This window comes from Corvus cornix, chromosome 3, assembly GCF_000738735.6.
Source record: "Corvus cornix cornix isolate S_Up_H32 chromosome 3, ASM73873v5, whole genome shotgun sequence".
NCBI classification, from domain to species: domain Eukaryota; kingdom Metazoa; phylum Chordata; class Aves; order Passeriformes; family Corvidae; genus Corvus; species Corvus cornix.
The window spans coordinates 46,432,674-46,454,497 of record NC_047056.1 but is presented as its reverse complement, the minus strand read 5'-3'; the positions used below and the strand labels follow the sequence as shown (position 1 = coordinate 46,454,497).

Here is a 21,824-nt window from a genome sequence, read left to right as displayed (position 1 = left end):
GTAACACTTCCACATGTAGTTTTATCTATTAAGATTCTCCTATTAAAATAGTCTAGATATTAATACATAGCTAATTATCAACACATATTTAAACAACTCTTCACAAACCGAGCTACACAACCACATGTAAGAGCTATCTGACTGTACAGTACAATGCTGCAGTAACACAGTCCTTCTCACTCAATGCAGTTCAACTTAATAATATTAAATAAATTATTGAGGACTTGGGTCTTTGGTGGGGTGTGGGCTTCTTCATTTATAAAAAGTCACTAAGATATATACAACAACTTTGTGGTTTAACAAGAGTTTAATTCCTCACTAAACAGGAATTGAACCCTTGGGATTCTGTGGCTTTTGAAATTAGGGTGTGTTTAGGTTTGGAGACTGCCCAAATTTCATTCACATTTAAGAAGGGAAAGCACTATGCCAGACACATGCAATCAGAAAAAAAGATTCCATTCTAAAGGAAGACTGTAAAACAAATGCTCCCATATGTTCCATACAGATCAAATAGAAAGACTGAGGACTGGTACAGTGGTATCTAAATATCCAGCAAAAAAAATCTCAATCTAATAAATAAACCCTAAGAACTAGAAATTAAATTACTGGCTACAAAGTAAACAAATGCTGCAAAATTATTCCCACTTACAACACAGGATGATATTGAGAAATAGGGGAGGAGTCAAACATGCCAGGCTCTCTGGTACCACCCATTGCTTACAACTGTTATTGAACAATATTGTTATAATTTATGAAGCTAGCAAGGGAAGAAAATGCAAGGTCTGAAGTGTTTTGACAAAAGGCTGAAAGGAAAAAAAGAAAACAAAAGTCAACTAAAAAGAAAGCTTCTTTCTAGACACAGTTTTATCAAACAGAAAAATCCAGGATTAAAATTCAGGTCCCCTTATAAAACCCTCTCCAAGTAAACTGATGACTTTTCTTGTTCTCTGTTTGGTTTTTGGTTGGGTTTTTTGGTTGTGGTTGTGGGGTTTTTTTCTGTCTTGTAACCAAGCAAATATAATAAAGTTGGACTGATCTGTTTTCTATTCAAAGCAAAGAAATATATTAGACATTTGAACAACTTGAGTCTTTCCTGAGATTAACATATGGTGTTTTCCTTAGTCAGGACATTTCCTAGACATTTTCTCTAATAAGTGAAGGTAATTACAAAATCAACACAATGACATTTGGTTATTTCAATGAACTGCAAATTTGCAAATAATCTATTATATTCAGATTCTGAAGTATATTAGAGATGACGTTAAGTAAACATTTGAAAATTATTAGTACATTATCAACATAAGAGGAGTATTTTTTAAACCAAAATAATAAAAAAAATCTTGCTCACTATAAGAGAGGGAAGTATGCAAAAACTGATTATGACTGCAGTATCTATTCCATACTTCCCACAAGAAAATCTCTCACATTCACACATATGTAACAGATAAAATTCAATTTTTTTGCATGCTAAAAACTGTATGGAATGGGATATATCTTCACTTTATAACGAAACAGATTAAAATTAATGTCAAATAAAATACCATAGCCCAAAACAGAAATGCTGTGGCACAGAGAAGAGAAGTGTTCATAGAGATTTGGAGGTTGTTAGAATAGGTTTCTCTTTTGACCATAATCTTCCTGAGCAGTGTTGAGTAACCTAGTTCTTCAGGGATGAATAGTAAAAGTCTTTTCTAGCTGTTGTGAGACTTCCAGTTTTTTTATGTTTTGTTTAGCTCCTCCGTTTTTCTCTAAAGTGGACTAGAGCTTACTATCTCCCTTTTTGTACTCCGAAGTGGATTATTTAGAGGGATTTCATAAATCATCAAATCATTCCAAAGCAGGTGACTAAAAGCTAAAGACTAAAAACCAAACATCTGAAAGGTGTTAAATTAATTAGCATTATCAAAACTACATGAGGGAAGTAAAGGACCCCATACAATAGCATACATTGGCCTTCAATGCCATTCTGTGGCTCATGGCTTTGAGTCTCATATTTCCAGGTTCTTTTGGAGTGCAAAAGCCTTCTCACTCTTTCCACAGATGTGTAGCCAGAGCCCCACATATCCAGGCAACGCACTCACAGAAAGGCGTAGTGTTCGCTGGCCTCAGCTGAAGGCAGAAACACACTTCTGACATCCATGATTTTGAATTTTTTATGTGACTGTCCTTGTGAAGTTTTAGAACATGCCTGAGCATATTCTGAATCCCTGATTTTACACACCTAGAGGTCAAATCTCTCTGATTATTAGTACCAGACATTTATGAAGGCCCTGGAAGTTTCTGCTACTTTTTATTACATTACCTTAGAGAAATTCTTTTCCTTTCAAAGAGTTAAAATTATTTTGGAGCAATCCCTGAAGCAACAATAATTAAATGCTACAGTTTCACAAATGGAATGATTTCTGCTATCAAAGCTTTTTTTTTTTCAATTGAACAGTATTTTTATGTCAGTGAAATTACGAAGTGATGGCAAAGATGTGGAGTGTAAGGTTTGATACCTATTGATCGAAGATTGCACCAGCCAAGAAAAAAAAAAGGAGCAAAATTGATTTCTGCTTAGTCATTTAGACATTGATAATTTTACTTATGCAGAAATACACGCACTATGTAAAACACACAATGGCAATTAATGCAATGTAAATACTTAAGTGTTTTCATTGCTTTGTGGAAAATAAAGTCACTTCAAAATAGGACTTTTTCTACAAGATTTCTGAATATTATTGATGCCAAGTAAAAATACCTTCACATGGACACACAATATTCCTACATTTTATGGACTTCCTTTGATTACTCACATTCTCATACAGGGCTTGCAGTGTCTCTAGGTCAACCACAGAGTTGTCCAAGTTCACAACAGCTGTAAAAAAAAGACAAAATAAAAAAGAGTTAGTTGTTCAGGATGATAATCCAGCTGTGAAAGAAAGACTGGTCACAATACTAAACAACAGTTTTATGACCTACTGGTCATACAGCTTAAGGGTTTTAACTTTATTAATGCCTTGAATAGTGCCGTTTCTAAGAGTATGGCTGGAAACCTGGTAGAGCCAGGTGTCAAGTGTTAAAGAATTCATCTCCCTCCCCCCAAACACACAAACATGATCCCACAAGTATGGCCATAGTCAGAGATCAGAGATAAGCTTTACATCAGACTTTCATGGTCCAGCTGAAAGCATTATAAAAATTTGTAAATCTGCACCACAGCCACACACACATACACACTCGCACAACAAAGCTCATTCCTGTCACTGTTTGACTTCAGTCTTAAACTCATTAATCCATAAGTCAGCCAGTTAACTTCAAAACACCTGACAAGGGTCAAGTCTTCTATGCACTAAGCCGACACGTTTAGTAGGGATACAAAATATGCCTTTCCTGTTCCCAACCAATTCTGGCGCCACACACATACTGTATTTTTTTCAGCATCAAAAAAACCCCAGTGGAACAGCTCAAAGACAATGATTTCTATCTACCTAACCTGAATTAAAAAAAAAAAAAAAAATCATTAAGAGGGACACACCTTTAGAAATGGAACCCTGACTCCCCATTTGTTTTAGAAACATTTCACAAGGCATAGGAAATATTTTTGCAACTACTGAAAAATTGTTCTCGGCTAATACAAAGATTTATTTCTCAAATAGTGCTTTTCAGTCTTCCTCTTACATATTTTTGCAAGCACTGTGACCATTCATTTAAAAGGTGTATAAATCCAAATTTCCCCATCCAGATTTTATATCTTGACATTTAGAATGTTGCATTAGAATATATATGATGGCAATGAATAATTTTTATCATACTATACCAGTCTTTTCCTACTTTGCACTTCATTAATTTGTACCCTTTTTTGTAATGGGCTCTGTGTGTGTGTGGTGTGTGAGTGCACTCGTACAATAAGCTGAATAAATTCCTTAGGTGAGATTAATCTAGAAATTGCAACATTGATCAGAGATAGAGACCCAGCACTGGGTTGCTTGTTGTCCTATAAATCCATGTCCTTAACTGTCACAGAGAAATTCTGTATACACCTGAAGACTACAGAATATAATTCAAGCTCATATGTTTCTGATTGCTCTAAAGCATCCAGAGATACCACTCTGAGTCTGGGACTCATCATGTTTCCCCTTTCCAGGCCTGAGACATAGTTTTAGTTGCAGTATAAGAAAATTATAAACAAAAAAGTGTTGATCTTGATTAAACTAAGCAGGCCACACTGTATCTCTAAGCAGGGCACAAAGCTAACTTCTAGGACTAAACAAAAAAATAATTTTAAAACTCTTTATTTTTTCATTTTTCCTTTACCAGAAAGCAATGTAGCAGATAATGCCAGTGTAACAGTTAACAGTTCAGGAAGCAACATGTTTTTTGTTTTCTTTTGGGGGAGGAGGCACGTGCAAAAAGCTGCTACTAATTATATGGGATATTTTTAAACTTCCCTCCCCCATCCAAGTGTAATAATTGTTGCAACAGAGACTTAAAGATGCCCTCTACACAAGGCACTGTATTATACATTGTATTTAATAAGATATTGCTGCTCAATAAGACTAGCTGTATGCTTAAAAACATGCCAAATTTGATTTGTAGAACTGGACACTAAAGTTTGCATGCAACTAGAAACTGGGTCTAGATTGGTTTGAGAGCTCTACTTTAAGACAACACTAACATCAAAGCCTATGTACAAACAGCTTTATTAAACCCAGGTTATATTATGAAACCCAGTTTATACCGTCTAACATTCCAGCACTTTTATGCTTTCTCAATGTTTTCATATATGGACACACTCACAACCCTTCAACTATTTATTTTGAGTTGTGGCTTCCTTCTCCCTACTCCACCCCCTTCCTTCCAGAGACCGTTCACTCCTGTGCTAAGAAATTTAACATAAGTTCCTGCCCTGACTTTTGCTGAATGTTAAGATCACCCACGGATTACTCAGAGAGCAATAGAACACTTTTGTTTGAATGCTTGCAGGAGATAAGAGAACGCCTGGCAAACACAATGGTGCCAGGTCTGTGTACTTTCAACAAAACAGGTATGCAGAAGAGTGTACATACTTCAGGGAGCTGCTTAAATCAGTCTGAGACAAGGACATGGGGAAGTTAGATTCTAGGATATATCCTTCAAGTCTCCTCCTCCAAAGAGAAATACATTTCTAGATGTTTCATCTAAACCTGTATATGTTCATAAACAGCGCTCTGACATCTCACTAGGATTTTTCCATACTCATTTTAGGTGCGCTCCCCCTACTCTGAGGACTCAGGGTATGAGCTTCTGTTCTTTGCCAAACCTGCAGCATTGCCATACAGAACAAGATAGTTGGAAAAATAAACCAGAACTACTGCATTTTCAATTCCATTATCTAGACAATTTGAATTGAAAAAAACAATCATGTTTCCTTATGTAGCCAAGCTTACTAGCTAAACATGCCCCCTACAATCAGCATGACTACACAAACATCTAACCAAAGTATTCCATATGTGGTGGCAATAGAATGATGAAACACAGACAAAGATTAATTTCCTCATATGAAAATATTTTTGGCCACGCTGCAGTTCCAGTACACTTTGATGCAAGTGACTGGAGAAGGGTTTGTATTAGTCTTGCAGTCACTGGATATTTTCACCCATGTCACTAGTTTAGAAAGTGATTTTTTCTTGTTTCAAAGTTGACATTGATATTTCCTGGCCTTGACTACTATGAAAGTGAAGACTATCTATTGGCTTTTGCTCTAATAGAAAGAACTTTAATCACATCAGACCCAGGAATTCAGTTCTTACTGTCAAGATCTCATAGTTTTGTTATTTTCTTGCATTCCTATTGCCACTCCTGCCAATAAAACCAGCACTAGGTTCAAGCTAACACTGTAAAATTATTTGATGTATATATACAAATACATAGATATGATTAAATCAAAGTTGAACCAAGAAAAAAAAGTTAAAGAAATTACAAACCAACAACTTCTTTTTCTATTTAAGCAAGCCATGGTCAACAGATAACTACAAAAAATCCACCCAGTAAAATGAGGGTTTGGGGATCAATCACAAATGATTACTTGATACTATAGAGGACAAAGAAGAAGAAATTTCAAAGGATTTATAGCCAAATTAAAGGGTTCGGGGAACTCTTGCTCGTCCTCACATTTCCTGATACTGTCACTGTTTTAGTCACAATCTGCATGGAAATCTAAAATGGTATCTTTATGGCAGAAATGATATCTTATTATCTAATGACAGAATATGGAAATTTTAGCAGAATGGAAGAGTTTCCTTTCAATTCTGTATTTCTAAAATATAAGTGGAATAAAAAAATATGTATGCAAACTCACATTAGAAAAGCCAATTTAGGTACTAGCTGGGAGTTAGAAAGAAAAAAAAATGCAAGCAGACAGACAAAGATTCACTACTCTCATTAATATCAATTAATTTACAAGTGTAGAAGGTACATCCCTTGACAGGAGGATATGTTGCTGGTAAAAAAGTGAGATTAGGGCACGTGATCATACTCAGAGGCATATTTGAACTGAGAACTAATGGATCTTCTTCCATATACATAGAAGACAATTTAGAACAGAGACACAATTTTAAAAACCCCAAACCAACAACAAAGCAAAATACAAAAAATAAACCAAACACAATAAATTATCACCACCCTCAAGTCTTCAGGGGAAGACAGTAACCAAGCCAACAACAAGATCAAAATTTTGCCAGCAAATGTAATCCTGAAGAGGAAATGTATGAGAAAACACCATTGGCAGCAAGCTGCATGATGCCCAGTGTATTGTCAGGAAGACTCTAAAGGCAGCGGCTGTACTTTTTCCTTTGTTAGACAGATCATTTCTGTTGCTATTCTGTATCTAGGAGCACACGAACTACCAGCTGCCACTAAACCAAAGCCGACAGGCAATGCCGACACAGCTAACTCACATTTCCCTGTGGCTGTGATTCTAAATACACCAATAGCACCACTTACATAAAGTGTCAGAGAAAAGACAACTTCCTACAACTACCCAGTCCTTGGAAACTCCATTTTGTTTCAAAGTCCAAAACTTTGGAATTTCCTTTTTAAATGAAAAGGCCAAAATTTGAAGTTTCCCACTGAGTAGCATTTCAGAAAGAAGAAAAAGTGTTATAAACCAGATCCTTTGGATCCAAATTTTATGTCATAAAACTCTCATTAACACAATCACATATGGATGACTTTCAGAAAACTGGTATTCAGCTGAATTCTTAGTCTTAGGCTTCCATTTTCTCAGGACAGGTTTCAAACCCCACTCCATTTCTCTGGCCTTTCCAAGTATGCTGCCTAAGATTTTCTGGCTCTGGACTCTGTCTAAAATTAAGTGTCTCCTTCTTGAAACCTCCTGGAAGCACCGCCGTCTCACAAAAAACTGACTAACCATTTTCCAAATCCTACTTGACTGATAACAGATCACAGTTTAAGTCCTCATAAAGAAGCAGTAGCTAAAGTAAAACCACGTCTGAACCTGTCCTGCCCTACACAGATCCGTCCTTCAGAGAGACAAACAAGAAAACCACCCATCTAAGTCCTTCCTGCTGATTTCTACCTCAGCTGACTTCTCTGTGACTCTCCAAAAACCAAGGAGTATTGCTTCAAGAGGCCACTCCTTTTTTCCTCCTGCACATCTCTGCCTCCTCACTTTCACATCTGCTCTCTTTCTCCAGAAGAGCACCAGGAGTTTCTGCAAGACTTCACAACTTCTCTGACAAATGGCAGCAACAGATGGTCAGCACAGCAAAATACAAAGGCAGAGCTATTCTTCTTCACTGAGTGAAGGACGTCCTGCTTCTGCAACAACTAACCACAGTACTCTTACCACATAGTTCTGTGTGTGGCACAGATTTGGGGGTTTCTCAGCTGTTACGCCCTTCATGAGAGCAAGCTTACAGGATACTAAGAGGTTACAACTTCCATAGTATTTTTACCAGGCTTTGATCCCCAGATATTTCTGCTCCAGTGAAATCATCTATACCCAGGAATATTACTGTAAGCTGAAGAGTGAAAGAAACTGAAAAGGCATCCATCAAACTTATGACAAAAAAATTGACTCTGTTGTTGTTAAGAATCTGTATCAATATAGAGAACTGCAGAAACAGTAAGCTTTATATAATTAGTGTCTCAAAATTACTACATAATTTTGAGGCAGAACAGTACTATTAAAATTCATTCAACCAAATTTAATGGGATTTACAATTATTTTAAATTATCTAAAAAGTATGTTTTCAAGAAAATAAAGGCACATAAGTAGATGAGTAGGTTCAATGTGTCACTTTGAATTATCTTCCTTGAATTATTATTTCTGAGTTAATTAAGAACAATAGACTCCTCAAGAATAATGTACAGGCAGTAAATTGAAAGAGGTCAAAATCCAGCATCATTAGAAAACTAGCATACTGGCAAATCTTAAAAAATGGAAAACTGATACAAGAAAAACAAGTCAGATAATATATAGCTTGATCAACTTATGCTTTTATCAACAAACAGAGAAAAAGAATAGATACAGAATGTATACAGAATTGTTCTGTGAATACAGAATGGAAGATTTCTCTGACAGGTGGCTTTGGGGGAAAATGCAAGAACACAGCACATGCAAACACAAGCAATCCATGAAGAAAAGTCTCAATGCAGACAACTTCATCAGGTTCATTGGAATGATGGACAGCTGAACTGCTCAATTCAGAAGTAGAAAAAAAACCACCTGCATCAATGTTCTCATCAACAAAAGAGCCAAGAGAGCCTAAGAAGATGATCAAAGTGCAATGGCTTCTTTTGCTCCCATAAAGATTACGTTCGGATGTAATATCAAGCTACTTGCCAAGTAAACCCAGATTTATGTGAAACTTAAGATTTACATTTAAAAATAAACTAAATTGCAAAACTTTCAGTCTCTTATTGATCACATGGAAAACCCACAACTTCAAAACTTCATATCCTTTGGTTCACTCCTCCTTCCCTCCCCCTCCCCCCTTTTTTTTACTTTTTCCCCCATGAGACTTTTGGCATCATTCATCTGACATCGACAAGGTCATGTTTTTATCTGTAATACTTCCAGCAACTTGACAACTGCTGCTATTCTCTTGGGATTTTTCTTTATCATTAGGAATAGAAATGTGTATCTCCAATGCAGAAAGTTAAATTCCAAATGGGCCTCTTTGAAATAAATGTTGTGTTTACACAACAGTGCTAAGACCTAATGTCCCTGTGCTAATGGAAACTGCAGCAAACACACAAGAGTCATGACTGTATAATTTTTAAAGTTCCTCAGAAAATAAGCAAAAGAATTGTTAAACATAAACTGCATAACTAGCAGACACTATCTCCCCCTCCCCCCCTCCTTAAAATGGGTAGGTGGCACATGACTGCACTGGTAGAGTTAGCATAAATGAACAACTTCACATTATTACCTACCTTCCTGCCCTCAGTACCTGCATGATATATTTATCTATTAGGAAATACTCTAAAATTGTCAGGATGAAAACTTTAAGTGCACAAAGCTCGAGGGAGATTGGAACTTCAGCACAAGTACATACAGCATGGATCAGAGGCAAGACACCACCTAGAACTGCTTGCACACAGTTTTACTGTGGCAGTAATTCACCTTGATCTAAAGCTTGTGTGAGAAACCAGAACAGAAAACAAAATTTCCAAGCAGAAGCCATGGATTAAGTTGAGCTGTTGCTTCAGACTGTTTTTAAAGGACTTAAGAATTTTAAATAACTTCAAGAACATGCACTCGCATTTCTAGGAAGCAATAAAATAAGAATAAATTAAGCATTAATATGTTTTGCAAAATGTGAAGAAAAAAAGTAGGAGACTTTGTTGAAAGGAGTGAATCTTCGGCATGATTCTTCTCTTATAAACACAATTAAACTTCTAGAAAGTTGTCCTTAGCATTTCTGTTCCCTCACTTGTATCCCTAATATAAAAACTGTATCAACAGATTTTTTTACATACATGTAAATATACATTCACACATGCAACAAAATATATCACCAGATTTTACATAGCTGTACATAGTTAATATAAACAATTACATTACATAGATTTCAAACAAGTGCCTACTTTGTTAAGGACAGCAGTTACTGATTATATGAAGTCAAACTTCATACACCTATACAGTTTGTTTACAAAAAGTGTGCAAGCTCAGCTCATAGAGAACAAATATATTTTGTTTGACTCAGTATGTCGCCTTCTTGTCTAGGCATGAAAAAAAAAGTGGAGAGCAATGCTGTAATCCTTTCAGAATAAAATGTTTAAATACAAACATGATTGCCATTGTAGACTGTTTAATTTAGAGAGATTGTATTTCAGTTCTGGCTTTGAGAGGTTTGCTGATTTGACTATAGAGAGTACTTCAATGCTTATCTTAATTGTTTAGATAAGATTTGTTTGAATTTGGCAGGTGAAAAAAACATGGGTGTGGGATATAGGAAGGTTGAGAAAAGACTGGCATTTTACCAGATTATGCTTATTTTAAACTACAGCGCATAGAGGAGCAAACAGTTTTATGAACCTGCCAGGGGCTGGTCATTGGGGGGGGTGGATCTGAAATGTGAGACGGACTGGCAGGATTCAAGATTTTCAACAAACTGAAAAGGATTACTATGATAACTCCCCAAACACTACTTAAGGCTTAACATAGTACACAAATGCAGATTGTATAAGACACATTTAAATAAGTTTAAATAAATATATAATTGTGCTTTATGATTATAGTAGGGGGTTGTTCTCTAGGCAAACTTCCTGACCCTTAAATGTAAAGTGTTTCAAGAACAGGATTTTTATATAAAAATTAATATTGACATACAGGTGTATTTTATATGTAAGAATTTCTGTTACAGAAAATAAAACTGCTGCTATAAAAACCCCCCCAATGCTCTTGGCTTTTAATTTCAGTACCAGTTTGTACTAAGCTTTTTCACTTCCTGGTTAGGGCAGTACAGCATGCCACAGGCATTTCATTTAGAGGTTCCCAAAAGAAACCTTGTCATACCTGTCAAGTATATCTTTTTTGGGGGCAGACTACTGAAACATGATATCTGAGGAATATATTTTGGGGATGTTTACTTGTCAGTAAGTATTTACAGTGTACGTTTAAACTGTACAAACACATCAGCTGCAAAGGCACATATGCAGTACATCTGGCATTGTGTATCAATCTGCCTCAAGACAGACATGATTTGTAGCTTTAAATTCATGAGTCAGGTGACATAAAATTTGGGTTTTCTGTGTGTTAAACTTTTCTTTCAGATCCACGTAGGCTCTAATGCCTTTCAGTCTCTGTTTCAATGACATTAAGACCAGGAGTTCCACAGGCTAATTGTGGTACCAGTGATGGTGTAACTGGGAGACATTAGCAAGACTTGTTTGGAATACAAATGAGCCTTCAGGCTTGAAACTAACTGAGGCTTTAAGTTACCTGTGGCTTTTTTTTAGTAACCAAACTTGCTGGCTTTTGATTTAATCCCACTTAATCTACTTCTATTAGAATACCTCACAGTAAACTAAGTCATGTCTAACTCTGGGAAGTGCAGTCTATAAGAAAAAGACAAGCTTTTCCTTTCTTGCTTTAGAGAGCTCATTCTAAATTATAAATTTAAACAAAATGCATGAGGAGGAGAAAGAAGATTTTTATTTGGAATTATCTGGTAGTGCACTGCTGTATTTGATTAGTATTTGAAAGTTATGAGGGCAGATACCTAACACACGTTGTTTCTACAAAAAGTAGATTCTCTGCAGTAAGAAACTAACTTGGGATTTTAGCTTTTTTCCTCTCAATTTACCCACAGTTAGTGCATAGTTAATGGAGCTCCCGGTGTGTCTGGTTGGCAATTTAGAACACTTACATTAAATTATTTGTCAGCACTAAATGAGCTAATAACTGCCAGCTCATAGATCTAAAAATGTAATTGCTCTTGAAACATTACCACAAACAAGAGAGTACCTTAGGCTTTCATAGGACTTCGTTCTCAGCTCACTGCAAATAAATATAACTTTATCAACATTGAAAAGAAAGATATTAAAAATAGTGATTAATCCTCAATGAAATCCAGGTGGCAATGCTAATGGGAGAGCCGCTCTTTCCTGAGCAGACTCAAACTCACCCAAAGAAGTGCTTTGACTGCACTCTGTAATCATCATCAATGACTAATCTAAAACTCTCAAGAAGTGGCTAGAAGTTAGAGCAATTTTTGGACTAGAGCTAGAACCAGTGTAGGATCAAAAAGACCAACAAAGGAGGGAGCAGAATAACCTCAAGAACTTGTCTGCTGAATTGCTTGATCTATTTAACTTATATAAAGAAAGTTAAGAAGCAACATGATTACATACCTGCATGACAAGATATCTGAAAGTAGACAGCTCTGTAATTTCACAGAGGCAAAGCATGAAAGAATGAAGGGTATCTGTAAATTAATCTAGCAAATTCACTATGGAAAGAATCTTTAAAGTGCTAAAAGTGAGAGAAATTAACCTTTTGAACAACGTTTCATGGGATATGTTGACTTCTCCATCACTTAAAGTATTTCTATGAAATCCTAGACTCACCAAAGTCAACTGCAAAACTTTCAGCAACTTCAAAGAAAGCAAAAGGTTGAAGGGTCAGAATTTCAGCTGGAACTCAAGATCATTTATACTGCTAAAATGTTCATATTTATACAGACTAATAGTTTGAGGCAGAAATTAGCAGGCAATATTACATAGCTTGCCTTATTCAGCAGCCAGACTAAATGCTTAGAATGCTCTGTCTAAAAACCTAGACTTGAGCTGCATGTTTGCCCTTTGCTAGCTCTCTCTCAAATTCTCTACTAGTCTTCTGTAACATCACCAAGCCTAAATCATTTTACATAGACTACATGGAATGTTGTTACCCTTTGATGATTTACAGCAGAAAGTACTGCAAGCTCTTTTAGCCATGAAGACATGTATTATCATTCAGAAACGAGCTTTCCCTGCTTATGGTTCAAGCTAGCCAGTTGTGTGTGATACCAGTATCCGTACTAGCAGAATTAGCTAGAAAGCACAGCATGGAAATATACAGGGTTTCAAACATCATGCAAAGCAGGTCCTCATTTGCCTGTAATTGCTGTACAAGCAACCGTTTTAGTCACAACTCAAAATACAAGTTTTCTTGGTCAAGAATAACAAAACCAAAACTTTTGAGAGGTTTCCTCTCAAATCAAATTTCTTTCCTTCTGTCAAATGGTAGTAGTATCTCACTGAAATAAAATTACATACTCTCAATTTATTCTCCAAATAATTTTTTTTTTTTTTTCTCATGGCACAGCAAAGTACATATTAGATGTTGCCTAGTATTCTACATATCTGCCCTGTCTGATGCATGGATAAACACACCAGGGATTTCATCGTATTAAGGCACGTTAAGCTTTTCACCAAATATTCTGAAGTTATAGTACTAAGGAGCTACAGATGCTAAGAAAGTGATGTAATGATCTTGTGATACCATGTTATAAGTGTGGTGGGATAATGAAAATACTGCAAAAAGATTTTTGGCTAGGTACATGACAGATGACACAGCTTTACTAATTCAAATCACAATACTGTGATTGCTGAGCGCAGACGGATGCCTGTATATGGTTTAAGTTCCACCTTTTTTCACACTCCAAAGCATTTTTCAAAAGCTGGTATTAATTCAAGGAAATAAGGGCTGAAATAACAACAAAACGAAATGCCCATGTACACAGAAAACCAAAATACGCACATTAGAAGAAAAAACCCCCAAAAGTTATTTGGAACCACATATATATATTTATTTCAGTATCATGACTAGCTTTGGCCTACTGAGGACTGTAGGATTATGAGAGGCAATCGATATTGCTTCAGTTCAATGACACTGAGCTGTGTTTTGTGTCTAGGTAGCAAAAGCAATTGCAACTTCACTAAAAATCAGAAAATACTTTACACTGAAACAGAACGTAACACCCATTGCTTGGGGAGGTTTCATGTGAAACAGCAGAACAGAAATTATCCTGATTTTTCATTGTCTGCGGATAACAACAGAACAAGAGAAAGAAGAGAAAGCAATAAGTAGGAGAAATCCAGGTACCTCATAAAGTGACAGGTACAGGAACACCAACATACTGACTGCAGCATGAGGAACAGTGGGCACTCAGGCTAAGCAGAAAACCATAATTTCCCGGGCACTCTTTCTTACCCTCCCCTATAGTGGATGATGCATGGACACAACAAACAAGCCACTCTACCATCTTCGCATCATGCTTTCTCTTCCTTACACTCGGAGCTACTGTTTAAAGGAGCTATTCCCTGCGTGAGGACTGTGCCCACAGGCAGCGCCTCGCCGAGCCGCGAGGTCGAGCGCCTTGCCCGGCGCAGCCCGGGCGCGGGGGCAGCGACTCCGCTCTGCCGGCAGCCGGGCCGGCGTCTCCCGGGCAGGGCGGCGGAGCTCCCCGGCGGCGGCAGCGCGGGCCGCTGTTGCCACCTGCTGCCGGCAGCGGGGACCCGGGGCCCGGGCGGCGCTCGGCCGGGCAGGCGGCGGCCCCGGCGCTCGGCGGCCCCGGGATGTGCGAGGGGCCGGGACGGCCCCGCCCGGGGAGGAGCGCGGTGCGGGCATGAGCGAGGGAGGCGAGGCAGCGCCGCGGCCCAGGTAAGCCGAGCCCGACGGGTAAAGGCCAGGCTGTGTGAATGATGGGTGTCCGTAGAGTTTCCAGGCATCTAACATCTGCAAAGGGGAGATCTGTATTTACTGGTGGATGCAATGGCCGTTCCGAATGGAACAAAAGGACGATAACCAGTGTGACAGTAACAATGTAAGGCTGTACATGGTGCCATAAAGCGTTACAGCAGAAGAGAGGCAGCGAATACCGAAGGGAGCATTAGCCGGGTAAGATAAAGCAATTGGTTGTAAATACACGCCAAATAATAATAATAATAATATAAAAATAATAAATTCAAGCCTAAATAGAAAAAACACAGTCAGTGACCTATTACAGACCATCCAAAAAGCATCTTAATAATGACTCCTAAATGGTATTTTACCATTTAGGTGTAAGACAATATGCCACATAGAAAACATGCTAGTCTAAGGTTTAATCTGCTAACCATATTGTTTGAGCCATCTTTTGGAGTCTAAATTTTAGGTTAGAGTTATTACTAGTTATTACTCAAAGCAACTAAGCAGATTTACCAAAAGAGCTGAAGTAACACTTGATCTACTTCTGAATAAAATACAAAACAGTTGGAGACATGAAACTAACCTTTAACGAAATTTCTCTATAGGACCAGAGAATTAGATTTTTAGGAGTAACACCATAACTTTAGATTTTACAACCAGAAATTACCTTAAAATGAGAGGATAGTTGAAAGCCAAAAAAGGTTGAAGGTCAGAAGAAAGCTTAAAGACACTTCATTAGAGGCACAATGAAAAAAAAAAAAAAAGTCAATTGATAAATTTAAATACACCCTTTTCCCTCCCTTGTCTTTTCACACCCCCAATATTCCTACTCCTCAAAATCACGTATATGATTAAGTACAAGAGCATGGGGGACACCTGTAAATAAAAGATACTCTTCAAAAGTGGAAATCAGCCAAACAAGACAAAAAGCAAAGTCCTGTAAGTTCAATGTAAATTGGAGAAGAACAAAAAGGTCTAAACCCTACTTGCCAAATGCATAAAGCTAGTAATAAAACTGCTTTCAAACACATCACATATATGAAGCCTGACAGGAAACAGCTGGGCACGCAGATAATCTGGCTGTAAAAAGAGCACAAAAGAAAGAGAATCAGAGAAGGTTAAACAAATTATTTGTGTAAGGATTCACAACCACAGAAAAGGTCAAAGATGTTCTCAGACAAGTTCTGTACTTCTCAAGTGATATGTTTTGGGCACTGTCTCAAATTGAACAAGCTTCAGAACATACAAATGAAAATTTTAAGAGGATCCCCCAGATGATACTGGAAACTAGAAACCAGTCAATCTGATTTTTATGCCTGGAAAATGCCTATGTATTATACAGAAAAACAGCTTTTTTAAACATCATACAAATAAACCAATGTAATGAGAAAGCAGCTCAAAAAAAAAAAAAAAAAATCAATTACCAAAATGAATGTTTCATTTTCAAAGTAGAAATTTGAGGCGAAGAAGCCTTACTAGGACCTCTGCAGGTTACTGTGCAGTTTAATGAACATGAGGCATCAATGTTCTCAGATAGTAACACAACTTAAAAGCTGACCACAAACACACAAAAAAGGATCTCTCAAATATTCAGTGTCAATACATGCAAAGTAGGTGGGAAAAAAAGAACCCAGACTGTAAAAGTCATGTGATGCATACAAAATCAACAAAACTGCTACCCCAAAAAGACAGTTTTTTTCAGCATTCTCTGAAAACATAAGCTCAAAAATTAGCAGCAGTGAAGAGTAAACAAAACAACAGCAACAATACAGAGAAAACAGAGCCTGAAAGAAGATGCTGTGACATCTTGGCACAGACATGTGGTGCACACAGATCTTGAAAGCAGCATGCAGAGCTAGTCAGTCACCTCATTGGCAAAGAGAAGAAAGAATCATGGACTGTAGATTGGTGACAAAAATCAAAAGAACAGAAAACATGAATGAAAGCTGTTCCAAATAAACTTTTCAGTTTGAGGTGAACTACCTGCAATAAGATAAGAGACCTACAAAAATTACATAATGAGCGGTCAGTGCCACTCAGCTTTTTATTTTTATTTTCTGATTATCTACAGAGGAGATCGGGTACAAAGCTAGATAGAGCTCCACTTGGCCAAATGTAGCAAAGTTTAAATTGATTTTTTAAGAAATCTGATAAGAAAAATACAGTTATAGGTACACTGAATGAATAAAAAAAAGGGATTTACCAATTTTTCTTGCAAGTTTTACTAAATCCCCATTTTAACTACCTTGTATTTAAATTGTTAGCATCTATACATATATATAAGTGGCATTAATTTTTGAATACGACTTTTTTTATGCATAAATGTATTCAAATCTAAAAAACACGTGACAAATCACAAACAGATTGTTGTGGCAAACATCCTTTTCTTCTAAACATTTTGATTTAATGAAAAAATATATTACTGTATTATTGGAATTTCTTAATGAAAAGGGATTTCTTAATTTTAATAATGCTAAAACCTCTATGTAGTTCAGCAATGTAAAAGTATGACCAGTGGAAATTATTTCTGCTATAAAAGAGGGACAAGGTGCTCTTTTTCTCCCTCTCCCCACCCAATTTTTACATGGTACTAATGCATGCACATACTTTTTAGCTTTTATGCTAAGAATTTTGTAATCATCCCTCTTCTGAGAGAGTATACAGTATGCAAATGAGAAATAACAGGACTGCTTTTTTTCCTTTTGGAGAAAAGAACTTTCCTGAAACTTTTCTCTCAAATTTTCAAAGTTACGTCAGACTTGCAAGGAAAAAACCCTCGGTTTCAACTGAAACAACAGACAGACAATGAAGTTACATTTTCTTACAAAACTTCTCTATTAAATTACATTCATATGTTCTTAACAACAACAAAAATTCTTTAATTATCCAAACTATCCAATGTGGCAGTAATTAGTCTCTGCTGATTCAAATATTGTGAAGAAAACTCAATATTATTTTCCTCATTTAAAACCCTAAACTTATGTTCTTTAAAATGCATTTTGCATTATAGAAAAAAATGGTATAATTCTATAAATTTGGTTTTTAAGTGTAAATTACAAAGAGATATATGGCATAAAGCATTCAGTTCCTTTCTTGATTATATTAATGTTTCTGTCCTTCATTATCTTGATGATTGCACATATATTAAAATAAAATTATTATTGAAGTTGTATTTTTCCATTAACAACTGTTGCCATTGCTTTATTGACTTCTGGTCACTGTAAACTAAGTTTCAGAAAATCTTAAGACAATAGAGGACTTGAGGCATGCTTTAAATACTCAGGACTGGCTTTCAGGACCTTCACCCGTAGCTCAGGGGTTTATGCCACATCCACTGGAAACTCCACCTGTCTCCAAGGCCCTTTGTTGTTCTTCCTCCCTAACTGCATCTGACAGGAGGGGCCAGACAAGGGCTCCAAAATCACTGCTCAATACAGAACACTGTGGGCATAATAACAGCATCAAAGCAATAGAAACATCTGCAGCAATACATATGTGTGACACTCTAATTTAACTCTAGTCTGTATTCTATAAAAGTAATTTTGTGTATTCCATTGTTTTCCTTACCAATAATTTCCCAACAGGAGCTTGTAAAGTAATTATAAGCAAATAAAACATGCAAGCATACAATCTAACAGCAGGCATAATATAATGAATATGGTAGCATAAAGTCAAGAAGAAATAGAGGAATAAGACTCAGAATTATGGTGTGAAGTTTTGAGGAAGTGCTAGTACACAAGACAGAAAAATGCTGAATCAAACCAATCTTTACTTGGGTTTGTCTCTGAAGAATCTAAACAGGTTTTGTAAAGACTATCGGAGGGAAAGTTTAAACCATAATCTTTTAAGGTTTTGGGTGTTTGCATACACAGTATTTGATTGACGAAAAAAGAGAAACATTTAAACAATTTCAATTTTCTACTGATAAACCAGAAGTAACAGGTAAAGTTTCAAACTTTGTAATTAACCTACACTGATTTCAATCACTTTATTTATCATTAATTTAATAAAGAAATAAAGACTTGCCATCTAACAGAAAAAAAGGTCTTCATATTTTCCTACAGCCAACATTTTTCCCCATAACTTAAATGGACAGACATAACAATTTTGGGCAGCAAGTTTACTTATACTTTCTAGTATAACAGTGGCCAAATAACTTGATCCAATCATGTATTGTTTTGTCCTCATAACTTGTTTAATCAGTAAGATGTCTTTTAGGAAGGTACTGAAATATTTGTGAAGAATGGGTACTATAAGTTTCAAATGATAGTGCTTGTGCACACCCATTATTGTTAGGATAAATAATGCTTAGATCACCTCTGGACCTTCTATAAAATAAACTAATCCTGAGTCTTATTTTCCAGATATTAAGTCATTCTTCCCTGATTGCTTTCTATGTAGAGCATCTCTTGGACCCAGACTACATGATTGTTCAATGCATGAGTAATTCCTGCACAGAAAATTGAAATAATGCAATGTAAGAGATATTTTATCATCCTTCTCCAGTGAAATCATTTAGTCAAACCTTTGACAGTCTCTCCTTGCTCATCATTTCTACATGTCAGCATGAGTGGTCAAGTAAGAAAGATTTTCTTACAAGAACAAGATTTTCTCTTGTTCTTTTGTCACTAATAGTCAAATACTAAAGAATAAACATTTGTTTTTCTTGCTAACATTTAAAGTATGTTCACTTCCTGCACATCTGTCTTGAATTCAGGGCAGAAGATATGTTTGTTGTTCAAAGCTGTACTGCTGTTAGCAGAACAAACTTTGCTGCAGGTATAACTTCCAGTAAAATAAGCTCAAATTCAGATTACAAGGTTGGTTTTTAGCAGCTGTTAGGTGAATCTGCCTGCCTTTTCTGTAATGGTTTTTCCTATTTCATTCTTTTTTGAGGCCTATAATAGGCAGTGTCTTGGCCTTCCTTTCTTTTCCCCCCTGCAGATATCAGAGTGGGACAGGTATCTCCATCAAATTCTGCAGACTACCAGTGTCTCAGAGAGGGGGAAAAAATGACTTATTAAATGAGGATAATGAGAAAAGTCATCCAAAATTCAGAGGCAGAAATCTCCAAACTACTTCTAACAGAGCCAGGGCAACCACAAGTTGCTATGCAAAACCTTACAGAAAAATAGTTAAGAGTATTGTAGCAACACAGTACCTGGAGAGACAAACCTTGTTAAGAGAAACTTACTGACTTGGAAAAGATAACAGATAACTTCAAAAGACAAAGAACTGCATATGCCATTTTTGACAAGCTTTTACTTTCGACATTTACAAGGCATGGTTAGAACTAAGGCTATTTTGGTGTGCCAAGGAATAATTTCCATACAAGAAAGAAATACTAGATAAAAATCTCACTGTGTAATAAATGTAATATTTAGCTGCACGAAATACCAAATTTGCCTTTTTTTCCTGGCTGACATCTTCAGTTTAATTTGTTCATTCTATTTTTATACACACACAGAAGAACTTTTTGCTATTCTTACAGCGCTTACTATGACTTGTAAACACAGAGGAAGACACATTGTTTCTTTATAAACAAGGGGGCTGGGGAAGGCACTGAAAAACTTGCTATCTGCAACATTGCTGCAATTTCAAACAGTTGTTACATTTCAAGTGCAGACAGACAACTTGAACAAAAAGAGGTACTTTATTCACAAGACATTGTCCCTAAATGCAGACACAGGCTTAACATGGAATTATATTTTAATGTATAGGATATTCATCATAGCTTACTCTAGTCAATTAAACCAGAAACTTGTTGTATCTCTAATTTGAGCACACTTTGCATCTCTGAAATGTTAAGAAAAAACCCCAGAATATTAATGTTAAACCCCAGGTCATTTACTTTAGGAAGAAAGTCTGAACTATAAAGGAAAAAGAGGTAAGAAGTGCTTGTTTGGCATTTCTCAAGCACTGGCCATATCATGCAGCCAAATACAGCAATATTTCCAGTGGGAACAAAATACTGGATAAAGGATATTTGTGGTATACTGAAAACACAAAAGCAAGTAAAATGCCTGGATAAAGTGTTTTGCATAGTTGATAGATGATTGCAAAAAAACCAGGCATCAGTAAAACCTTGCGTAAAATCAGAGAAACCACGAGTACTCGTTTTTGTACTAATTACAGAGAAATGGCACTGCAACTAAAGAGACCAACATTTCTTACAGTTCTAGCCTGAGTGCATGAAGTAGATGGGAGTTCTGTTAGCAATTAGAATCTACTAAAAATCCCCCATAACAACAAAAATTAACCTAGCAAACTTTACAGCACTACTAGAAAGATGCACCAGAGTTCAGAACAAATGTGTTTTGATTATTACAACTACTCCTTCCACACTGTAAAAATGTTTTAAAAGCAGACATGCTCTGGGCATTTGTCTTACTAAACCTATTTTCAAAGCTGGAAGCAGACATGCAATTCTACAAGCAGACACTTAACAGCCACATAATAAAAGAAATCTATTTAAGATGTATTACAATATACTGAGATCTTCTATTAAATGCCACATCGGATCAGATATGCAGACAATATTTCATCATTATTTTGTATCTTAAAAAGCAAATAAAAATACTCCAAAAACATCAACCAAAGAACAAAAATTTTACAAGACATTAAATACAACATGTGACCAGGTCTCAAGCTATTTTAAGGTCTTCATCTAAACACAATATGATTTACAACTTTAAATACTAAATTTATTAGGTGGATTAGTACCCAGCATAATTGTTTTCTCTTCTGTTCATGTAGAACTTGAAAATTTTTCTAAAGTGCCAGAAAAATACAACACAATAGGTAGCATGCAAAACAAGAAACAGAATATCACACTGCATTGAAAATTTCTCTCTCCTTCTGGTTGCCTTTCTGAGGCCAGTAAAAAAAAATAAAATTACATTTCTGCAATTTGTATGAACACTGCATCCTAAAAATATTCTTTATGTTTGATATAGAGAATATTTACAAGAAAGCTATATGTTGTCTAGTACCACAAATTGTTGGGAGGGGGACAGGGGGAAGTTTCATTTGACTGCATTTCTTATTTATGGAAAACCACTGCTTGTATTGTACTGAGTGAGATATGTGTAAATTTACATGTCAGTGTACATCAAACATGGAAAAAACTCAAGACATCTACTAAAACCCTGGGACAAAAAAC

The 21,824-nt window shown here is 36.3% G+C and overlaps 1 protein-coding gene across 5 annotated transcripts in view; it reads right to left on the bottom strand.

Annotated features, from left to right (window-relative positions):
• The window catches only part of FMN2 (formin 2), a 166,759-nt gene that overhangs the window by 64,305 nt on the left and 80,630 nt on the right, over positions 1-21,824 (bottom strand). For all 5 annotated transcript variants that reach the window (XM_010398951.4, XM_039569096.1, XM_010398968.4 and 2 more), the window contains one exon: positions 2,796-2,857. In XM_010398951.4, the coding sequence (XP_010397253.3) occupies positions 2,796-2,857 (62 nt within the window). The remainder of the gene's footprint in view (positions 1-2,795; positions 2,858-21,824) is intronic.